Genomic DNA, 10,750 nt, shown 5'->3' with positions numbered 1-10,750 from the left:
GGGTGCTGTAGGACCTGGCTGGAGCTGGGTGCTGTAGGACCTGGCTGGAGCTGGGTGCTGTGCTGGGAGCATGGAGCTCCCGGGCAGGGGGATCAGCCAGAGACATCAGCAGCACGTGTCAGATTGAAATAATGGGGTCTGTTTATTCTGCAGCMGACTAAAGTGCCAAATGCCAGAAAGATGAGTGGGAATAAGCAGCCYGTGATGGATGGGGCCGAAGCAGTGATTTATTCTGCAACAAGAAAGAGGCAGGTTGAACATTAGAAGAGGAGCTCTCCATTAGCAGTGGAGGRGCAGTAAAGCAGCCTTTCTGGGAAAGCCCTGCATGCCTTCCTGGTAGCTTTTTGAGGTGCTGTCACTCAGGTGTGTCAGGATTTTTGCAGAGGGAGGTTGATGTGCTGTGTTCTTGGCTGCACACACCGTACTGCAGCTGTCTGGGCATGTGTAATGATGGCATTGTGACAAAAAAAAGACTTTTCGGGAAAGTGGAGGAGCTGAACTTAGCAAAGACTCAATATAATTGAATGTTTGCAACAGCACCACCCTATAGGAACCAAATATCTGGGGAATCCTGACAACATCTGCTCTGTTAGAAACACTATATACTTTTTTGCATGATTGCATCAGAAGTCTGATCTTCAGGTTTGCTAATCCYGGCAGTTCTGCATCCAGAAAGTTTTAAACTGCCTTTCAAATGGAATTTTGAGTAACAACCACCTAAGAATATGTTAAACTGTATGCTTTTTCAGGGTTTTTTTTTGTTGTATTTGAATGTTTCAAGTTTCCAAAACATGGATATCAGCTACGTTAAAATGAGCGGGAAAGCTAATTGGTTTTTGTTAATATTTTCCTTTCATATTGGGAGAKATTTACATTTCAGTTATTAAGTTCCTAAATCGTGCAGAGCCACTTAGGTAATGGAAACACTGTCCTGTGCCTGGTGCATCAGGTGCCTCATTTCRTTCTGCAGCAGGGCTGTGATGCTTTCCATCCTCAGCTCAGTGTTCCCCACTTTCCAGCCTTATACAGTTGAGGTCCAGGTSTGTGTTATAATAAAAATCAAAGGAGTTGTGATGAAATGTCTGAAGGAGAGCAGGGGGATCTACTTTTCATTCATTAGCTTAACAGCTATGTGAAATCTTTTAAAATTGTTTTCAGTGCATGAGCCTTGTTGTTGTTYGTTCTTTCTCTGCCTCAGAAGAATCCAACAGCATTATAAATGTGTCACATTTTTTTAGGCCCAAAAGGGTGGAACAGCTTTTAATGGGAAAATGTTTTTTTTTTTTTAAAAAACTAAAAAACTCAACAGCGAAATAAATTGAGCCTCAAAAAGTGATTGAAATCTCCAAGTCAAYACACAAAAGGTATGCAAAGACTCGTGAAGTCTGACAGAATCTCTTTAGTTTGAGGTGTCTTGCATTTTGCATCAGGGCTCACACTTTTGAGACCCAGCAGCAGCGAGCAGCACTGTCAGGCGAGGCGGGTTTGAAAAGCTCACGAAAGCCTGAAATTACACACAGCAGATAACCCAAAGAGCGCGTTTTCCCTGAATTGAGCGAGCGATTACCCCGTGCGTGTGCTGGAAACCGTGTAACTGTGTTCCTTCCTTGTAGCCCCAGCGCCGCGTCACCTTCCACCTGCCCGACGGCTCCCAGGAGAGCTGCAGTGACAGCGGGCTCGGCGACCACGAGCCCACCAGCGGGGCCAGCGCCTCCCAAACGCTGCCCCTGGGCTTCCCCCAGGACGAGTTCTACGAGCAGGCGTCCCCCAACAGCCGCACGGAGGGAGACGGCAACTCCGACCCCGAGTCCAGTAAGTGACCAGCTCTGCTCAGCTCACTTGTTAAATCATTGCTCTCCACAAAGTCAGGCTTTTTTTTTTCTTTGTTCTTCTCCAGGTAATTATTAAAAATGGATGTTGGTTTTAATACCCAGGCCAAAGAAGGCTTGTGTTTCTAGAAATGGGAGGTCTGGCTGTTGGAAATGAAACACAGTGAGCTGTTAAGGGTTTATGGATAACCTGGTGTTTTTATGGACCTGCTGTGCTGTGCGTAGAGCAGCTTTCTGATGAGGTTAGCGCTGGTGCCCTAATGGTCATAAATAGCACGCTGAGGGAATTCACTTTCTTTAATGTTTCCCTGTCCAACACTGCTGCCTGCTGTGGTTTAACGSGGAGCTCGTGGGTGATGAGCAGCTCTGTGAAAAGGCTGCAGTCTCCAAAAATAAGGGTTCCTCGATTTGTCCTTTCAAAGCAGGAATGGTGTGTAGTAATAATCACAAAAAAGTTTGCCAAATTCTACCATCACCCCCTGCTTTCCTGTGATGTCAGAACCAGGGAGGTAAAGCCAGCAGGAGCTGTGTGCTGGTCTGTGATGGCCAGCTGGACACTCCACTGAACTTCAGGCCACTGCTGAWTGTCCAGGGGCTCCTTATCTGGATTAAACTGAACCGTGCCATTGATAAAGAGACACCTGAATGTCTCTGAGCCTCTAAGGCCTTGTTAGCAGCTTAATAAGTGATTTGGAAATACATCTGTTCTGGGCAGAACTTGGCCCAAAAGGTGGATTTCAGCTGCTCTGGTGTATCGTGAGGAATGAATTAGTGAGTGCTGTGCACTTGAAATGGCTGTGGAAGGTGGATAAACTCTGCAGTGGCAAATACAGAATCCAGCAGAGAGCATTCCCTGCGAGTCTGGAACACCCAGCCTGGCTCTGGGAAATCACACCTCAGCCCAGGACTGCAGTTCGAGGGCCTTTCTGCTTTTTGTCCCCTCTTTTGGTTTGTAAACTATACCTGGGCATCCTAACTTCCAGAACTTTTAAAATTTGCAAAGTGGCATGTTTCCTGAAATAATGCCTGAGTGTTATGTTTTCCAAGTTGATAGACAGCTGACAAAAACCATCAGAGGTTTTGCATTTTGTGTTGGAAACATTCTTCATTTGCTTTCATTTGTGTTTATGTGTTTGAGGCTGTAATATACCCTTTATAATATTCTAGGCAGTCAAAGTGGAGCCTTCACAGAATTAAGCTTTAAAGGAATACAGATGCACTCCTAAAGAAAGAAAATACCAAGTTATGTATTATTTCCTGCTTTTCCTATGCATACTCATGGTCTGAAGTTGCTTTCCAGCTCTTTCTTGTTGTTTGTAACTGATATTTATGCTTTACTGTGATGATGTACATGAAGTCAGTGTTGGGGTCCTCTCCTGCAGAGGAGTTCTCAGAATAGGAGTGTGGTTCTGTCTTGCCCTTTACAAAGAAGCTCAGATTTGGGATTTGCCAAAGCATTTTGTGCTCAGGTTTAGTAATTTTGGAACAAATACTCAWYATGAGTCTTGCAGAATGTGGCTCTRAAAGTGCTGCCACTCTGACATCTGAATGGCGTTGGCACACATCTCTGTGGGCAGGCTAAACAGACATCGGATGTCTTTCCAAGTGTGAAGTTGAAGAAAGTTTAATCACCTGTCTAATTACCTGACAGCTCAGTTTTAAACTTGAAGCCACAGTTTAATTAGTGTTTGTTCTGTGGGAAGATTTTTCTTCCCTTCCAACTTGAATTTTATTGAAACAGTTTAATTGGTGTAGTGCATGGTTACAGCGTGGAAAGCTCCTTTTGTGGCCCTTTTTAGGGTTTTGTATTTACATTAATGGCAGCATCTAGTGGCAGGCACAAAAAAAGCAGATTTAAATAGCGATTCTTGTGTGCTTTCATACATCCAAGTGAGAAAGAGGGGAAAATCCATGGGATATTTGTGTTCAGTGTGCTGCTGCAAAGGGACTCAGTGCAGATAACAAAAACCAAAATATCCATGGGCTGATCTGGGCAAGGGTTCACCCTGAGGGTCGTGGGGGTGGTTTGTGCACCCAGGACTTATTTAGCATCAGTGAATCAGTGAAAACAGCTCTGAATTGGGAGTTTCCTCCACAATTTTCTGCTAGATTTCTGATTGTTGGTGTTTCTTTAACCTGATTTGGAGTGGCTTGATGCATTCCAAGTATTTCTTGTCTTCCTTCATGGATCAGAACCTTATCAATGTGGAAAGAGTCAGGAATAGACAGGCAGGAGATGTGGGGAGGGTTCCAGAGCAGAGTGAGCATGGCCTTTGTTCCCTCTCAAGATTTGTCTCAATCTGAACCATTTTCTGAGGTGTTCAGCCTCATTTGTCACCTGATGGGGATTGAGTTCATCTTTGCCTGCTGAGGAGAGAGATTTGGGATGAAATTATGTCAGAAATGTCTAAAACCAGCCAAGTGCCCTCTGAAAGCTGATGGCAGCTGTGACATCACATCTGAACATGTTCAAAAGTGTTTTCTCCCTCTTGCTTTTCCTGACTGCAGTCCTTTGCTGTTATTTGTTTCTCTAAAACTGGAATTTGTTCTATTTTGGAAACTTTCCATGTACTAGCAAAAGCAAAGCATTTACTGCAAAACACTAAAAAAAGATGAGCATAACAAAATTAAAAAAAAAAAAAAAAAATCCAACCTTGAGAAATATTGGTGAGAGGAAGCTTTACAAATTCATACCCAATACAGGAATGAAGCAGGGAGGGAAAAAAAAATAACTGTAAGGTTATAGTGGTTAGAAAACTGTGAAAAAATTTATATGGAAACCTTTAAAATTAATTGACTGTGCTAATTAAAATTAGAAATAGGCTATTTAAAATGATTTGTCTTCCCTTACTTTAGTTACCTCCTTAGAAAAACATAAAGTGCAGGGTGGTAGATGCATCATAAGGAAGAGATGCCAATAAGCTGTCACAGTAAGTAAATAGTGATGTAAAAATGCATGTAGGTTTGTAGRGAACCTTATCCTTCAGTGACTGCACTCTTGTACCTGGTGTTCATATATTTCCTGCTCATAAATTGCTCAAGTAAGGATGCTCCAGTAACTCCCTGTGCTCAGGATTTTAACCAAAGCATCTTTTTCCCCACTTTTTCCCCCTCTGTGTTGTGTTTAAATACATAATATGCTACAAGAATAGTCAAAGCCCCACAAATTCTCTTTTTATGGACTTTTCTGGCAAATTCTCTCTCCCTGGTGCCCTCTGAGTGGCTGTAAGGAGGGATGCTGATCAAAGSTACATGTAAAGCTCAGTCATGTTGGGTTATTTAATACATGTGTAAAATATTAATGACAAATTTTCACGCTTCATCTGTTTTTATAGCCTTATCAAAAYCTTTTTTCTTTCCTCTAGAGGATAAAATTATTTTACTTACTTTTGTTTGGAGAAGGTAAAACATGCCTAGTTCAGCCAAGAAATTGGGCAGAGTAAGAGGAAGATTGCAGCTTGGGGACAGGGAGTGTGGAGGGGAAGCCAGAAAACCTGCAAGTAATCTGCAATTAAATAATAGCAATCATTTYGTATGAAGAAAATGGAAGTATAAACAAAGCTGGCTGAAAATTRAAGTTAATGAGGCAAGTCACACTGAGATTTCAGGGTTTCACATAGGAGGAAACTGGTGTAATAAGGAGAGGGGGTCTCCRTGAAGAATATTTAACATGAATTAGTGACTAATAATCCAAAAAATTTGCATTGAAAATCAGCAAGTGTAGAGCAGAGGGTGGCCAAAWGGGGAATCAGCAGACACTGTAAAGTTGTGGCTGTGTCAAGCTGCTGCTGCCAGCGGTCTCTGGCTGCCTTTTTTGTCTCCCAATCACACCTTCACCTATTTGAAGAGCACTTTGGGTGAGCTGGGTGGAAGAATTCAGCTGGGTTCAACCCTGGGAATGGAGAAAGGTAATTTTTAAACACATGGGTTCCCCAATTCCCTTCATTCCATGAATTCATCACATCCACTGCTTGTGGGCAGCAAACCAGAGAAAGAGTAACTGGACAAAGCTCTGCTGGCTCTGAGTGAATCAGGCTGCAGAGAATCAGACTTGGGCAGAATTAAAACTGCAATCTGTGGTGTTTCACCASGGAAGAAGGAGGTTTGCAGCAAGGAATCTGCTCGTGATTAAAGACAGCAAATATTTCTTCCCCAAAATTAAAAGAACACTTTCACCTTGGCTTAATTTTGGATAAGGGTGATGCTGATGAGCACCAAGGCAGGCTGATGGAGAGTGATGATAATGACACTGAAAGTCAGAGCGGGTTCAGTGCATTCGTGTGGAGGAGAGGGGATGATCTTCCTCCCAGGATATCAAAATTGATATAGTTTTCATTATTTTCTGTAATTCTGAGGCACAGGGTGTCAAGAAAAAAATAAAGTACTGGTCAAACTTCACTACTGGRAAGCACTGACAAAAAAGAAACTACGATATATGTAAATGTGGTGCAATAAATGGTGTCAGAGTTTTCCCAAGAGCAGGGCAAGATTAGCTCCATTATCTCACTTCCATTACATATATTTTTAATATTGGGGAATACTTACAGAGCTAATCTATATATATTTAATATATATAGATAATATATAGAGATATATAACTGCTATTATGACATTGGGGTGGAGCATTAGTAATTGAGAATGAAAAGACCTAGAATAATACAAGGATTTGTAATAAATACAAGTAATTATCTTCATTAATGAGTTTGGCATTAAAAAGCAGGAACATGTCAATGAAGTGTCCTAGGAGCTCMCAGCCAAGCATCACTGACAATAGAGGAGGAGGTGTGCATGACACAAGAATTGGATTTTGCTAAGGATCTGAAGTAATAGCAGTGGGATGAAATCTAATAGTTGAGAGTCATTCTCACAGGAGCTGGTGTGTGTAACTAGTATATAAATCACCAGCTGAAAATGACATGAAGAAAAAAAAAGCAACTGAGTGTTACAAAGATAAACTATAAATCACCGATACCTAATGTGACTGCGAAAAAATCCTGGGTTACTCGTMGAAAAGGAAAAAAAGGAGAAAAGAAAAACCTCAAGGCATTTCTGATACCATAACAGGCCTGTTATGAATAGGGCTGGCTTCTCGTGTTAAAGAAAGGTGAATTCGCATGAGAAATAGGTGTAAAGGAATATTATTAATAACAGGGGATGGGATGCCTTTATACAGAGAGAGGAATTCATGCTGGCTTGTTTAAACTAAGGAGTAAAGGCTGGCTGGGGACTGGGGGCTGCTGCCACGGAACAGCAGAGTAGAGCCAAAATTCACAGGGAAATGAGCTGGTGCTGCCTTTCAGCCTGCCCAGGCTGGAAATTTGGGGGCTGCAGATGAGCTCAGTGAGGAAATGTAGAAACAGGGCATGAGAATGCAAACTGGCTTTGGAAAGGAGCTGGATAAATCTATGAGAGGGCAAATAAAGCTCTGTCCATAATGGTAATGCAGTGTACATTAACACAAGAGGTGACTGCTCCACGTGGGGATGTGAAATCTGGGGGTTTCTGTGTTTGCTGAGCCCCAGTTCTGCCCTTGGCTGGACAGGGGACCCTGGAGCTGACCCCTGTGGGAGCGTGGCCGTGCCACCACTGACCACTGTGCTGTCCCCATCCCTGTCCCCAGCCTTGTCACAGCCTGGGGCTCCTGGAACCCTCCCAGGAAACCTCCCTGGTGCCTGGTGGAGACAAAGGGACAGAGCTGCAGACAGGGAGCTCATTCTCCCTGGGAAAAATGCCTGCGTTTTCTGCCATGCTGGCTTGTCTGATAATCAGAAACTCTGCAGCTGCTGAAATATACTCTTTAAACATCATCAATAAGATGCTCTGGCAGCTGGATTTCAGACCTCATGCTGGGGCACAAGAAAAAAATAAATCTACAAAGTCTTAAGTTTCTTGTTCCCTGTCCAAAAACTGGACTGCCGACGGGTAGAATTTTTTTTAATGATGTTTTCAGTTTTTTTCTTCCCATCTTCTGTGCTTTTTATTTCCACAGAAAGGTTGAAATGTAACAGCAATATTTTGGTTTGGTTGTTGCTGAGTTATAAACACACTGCAGCACAGGTATAATTTGAATAGAAAAGAAAGGAGCTGTCATTAGTTAAAGATAAAAAATCGCAGGCTAAAATACATCCCAGTGTACCCCATCTGCCCACTGGGCCCTTTAACTTCTGCTGTACTGGGCTTTCCTAACCCCATGGCTGAACACTAATAATTAAGTCAGAAAGTGCTGAGGTAATTAATCTTTCTGAGGCAATAGAGCTTGATTGATCTCGTACCTTTAATCAAATTAACTGGCATGTAGGTGGGGATGTAAGAGCTGAGCAGGGCTCGGTGGCACTCTGTGAGTGCCACCTTTTGTGTCACCTCCTGCCAGGACACCCCTGAATTACAGCTCTGGGAACCTCACTTTGTGATTTAAAAATGGGGAATTGGCAGAGATCAAAACCAGGATGTGCCTGCACTGCCGTTTTAAGGTGTTTTTCCTCTTTATGGTGCAGCTTTGTGTCCCACYTTGGAGGATGTTGAATGCCACAGAGCTGATTCTGTGGATTTCACAGATTTTTGAGCTGTCTGCTCCTAAAATAATGAATTTATGAGCACACAGAGGGAAGCAAACCAGCAGAAAACCATGTAAAACAAAACATTCTGGTGTTCTGGGTTTGTTCCTGACCAGAGAGTGGGTGAGAGGGCTGGAGAGGTCAATTTGCAATGATACAGATGAGTGGCTTCTGCGAGCAGATTTTCACTTGTACCTGAGAGGATTCAGAGTGCATATTCAGAAATAACTCCATGATTTGGTAATTTGATCCCTGGGTGCCTGACTTAAGAGTTATTAAAGCAGCTGACACAAAAGGAAAATGGACGGAGCAAATTAAATTAAAAAATGTGAAAGCAAAAAGATTGTCCCACTTGGCCTCTCCCAGTCAAACACAGAGCTATAAACACAGACTCTGAGTTTTAAAATTTTATCCTGTATAAGGAATACTCTCTATAAATTCTTTCTAAAGTAAATTGTAGACRTTTTATTGCTGATAGCAGAATATAAAGCCTTGATCTACGTTTTCTACTCTTTGAAGAAAAGCCAGATAAAAGCAAATTTTCTGTGATGCGCCATATTCTTTCATGCAAAATCGATGGGGATTGATGAGGGAAATCAATGGGGAAAATATGCTGGGTTTTCTAGACTGCATACTGGGATGAAGTAACCCAGGCAATGCCAACACGTTTTTGAATGCCACTTAATGAAATTCTTGACTGAGGTTTATAATAGAGGTTACTYTGTCTGAAGTGATTAGAAAGAATARCTCYACCTCAYAGCTGAGAAATCAGTCACTTGTGGAATAATAAGGAAGGCTTTAAAGCATTTGTTTTGGTGGGGTATTTTTAATAATAAATGAGATCTGACAGCTATAAACAGTGATTTAGTGGCAGATGTTCTGTGATATATATTTATGTTCTCACTTAAGCTGACACGGTAATGGATAATCCTATTTGTTCAGTTTATGAAAGTTTTCAAATATATTGCTGTGGCTGGTGGGGCAGAGGTGGACAGTGAACAAATTTCTTCCCTCTAGTTTTCCAAACTCCTTTTAGACCAGGCTGGCTCTAAAATTGTCATATTTGCAGTGAGTGGAGGCTCTGGGGTTTGGCTGAGTGAATGGAATCTGGTTTGGAGTGTTCTGTATGAAAATTTGTCACAAAGCAGTTCACTCCATGCCCTTCTTCTGTCTCTACTTTGTCTCAAACTTTCTCTTCTTTCTTCTTCTAAGAGCAGAAAAACACAGATGATGCAATTTGTCTTTTTTTTTAACCAAATCAAGCTTAATCAGTGGCTGCAAGAGGAGCTTTTAGCAATATGAAATATTAAGATGTTTGTTAGAGTTGAGTTCCTGTTTCAAAAAYGGAAATATAGGGGAAAAAGATTTTGTCTCTTTTATATAATTTAGGCCGTGTGAAAAATTGCATGATTATAATTTGATTTGAAGCATCATAATTTATTACTTGATTTCCACGGTGATTAATGAAAAAAAGATTCAGGAAATATATTTAGAGACTGTCTGCAGCTACCAGTCTGTCTTTAGAAATTAAATGGAAAAAAATGCATTTATTGAACAAAGCARATTCCCAACTGACAATGCATTTCAAGTCACAGCATTTGCTGACTCAAATCTGATCAACTCAATAAACCCARTGATTGTTGTTCTTGTTTGTGTGGAGATGTGGCCATCCTTTAATCTGATGGTTTCCTTCCAAATGGACTTTTGGTGGGGAAGTAGGATCAATCCATGGATTAGGAATTGTTCCAAAACCATCATCTGTAGCCATATATTCCTGAACAGGAGAGATACTTTTGCCTTTACTCCTAAAATATCTGGAAAAGCAGAGTACTGCTAATAAAGTGCTGGTTCTGTCTATTTTTTGAGGTTGTATAATTGGCATTGGGATATTTTTATTTTCTGGTGACTTTTCTGAATCACAGCAAAGTTGGTGTCCCTGTGCCTGCTGCTGACCCAGCCCATGGAACTCCAGCCTTTATTGAAACCCACTGGTCACTGCTATGATATACTCATTCTGAAAAATAAAATAGATTGGTCTGGGTTGAGCTGAAGAGACCTGGGCAAAATATTTATGATTGTACTTTTGGATTTATGTTACACCAGAGGTTGAGATTCTCACCTTTGTGTTTAATTCCCATAAATCACATTACAGCTTCCTAGTTAGGCAGGGTTTTGCAGGGACTCTGCTTTMTTCCCAGTGCTGTGTGACTCAGTAGTGTTCTTATTCATTCCAGTGACATTCTAATTGTCATTAAATGTTTTCAGAGTTAACTCTGGTGCTGCTGAAGTCAGCAGTTCCWGGAGCTCCTGTCTCATGCATCCACCTCAAAATGCTCAGCCTTCTCTCGCGCTGTCAGGGCTGTTTGT

The 10,750-nt window shown here is 41.8% G+C and overlaps 1 protein-coding gene across 1 annotated transcript in view; it reads left to right on the top strand.

The window, feature by feature from the left end:
• Window positions 1-1,812, top strand: part of LOC130585032 (protocadherin-11 X-linked-like) — a gene marked incomplete at both ends in the record, with an annotated part of 93,087 nt that extends 91,275 nt beyond the window's left edge. The window contains one exon of the mRNA XM_057385337.1: window positions 1,614-1,812. Coding sequence (XP_057241320.1) covers window positions 1,614-1,812 — 199 coding nt within the window. The remainder of the gene's footprint in view (window positions 1-1,613) is intronic.
• Window positions 1,813-10,750: the final 8,938 nt, after the last annotated feature.

This window comes from Malurus melanocephalus, unplaced genomic scaffold (assembly GCF_030028575.1).
Source record: "Malurus melanocephalus ecotype Western Australia unplaced genomic scaffold, MMel_1.1 scaffold_813, whole genome shotgun sequence".
Taxonomy (NCBI): domain Eukaryota; kingdom Metazoa; phylum Chordata; class Aves; order Passeriformes; family Maluridae; genus Malurus; species Malurus melanocephalus.
The sequence above is the reverse complement of the archived record's forward strand: the minus strand, read 5'-3'. Positions and strand labels throughout refer to the sequence as shown.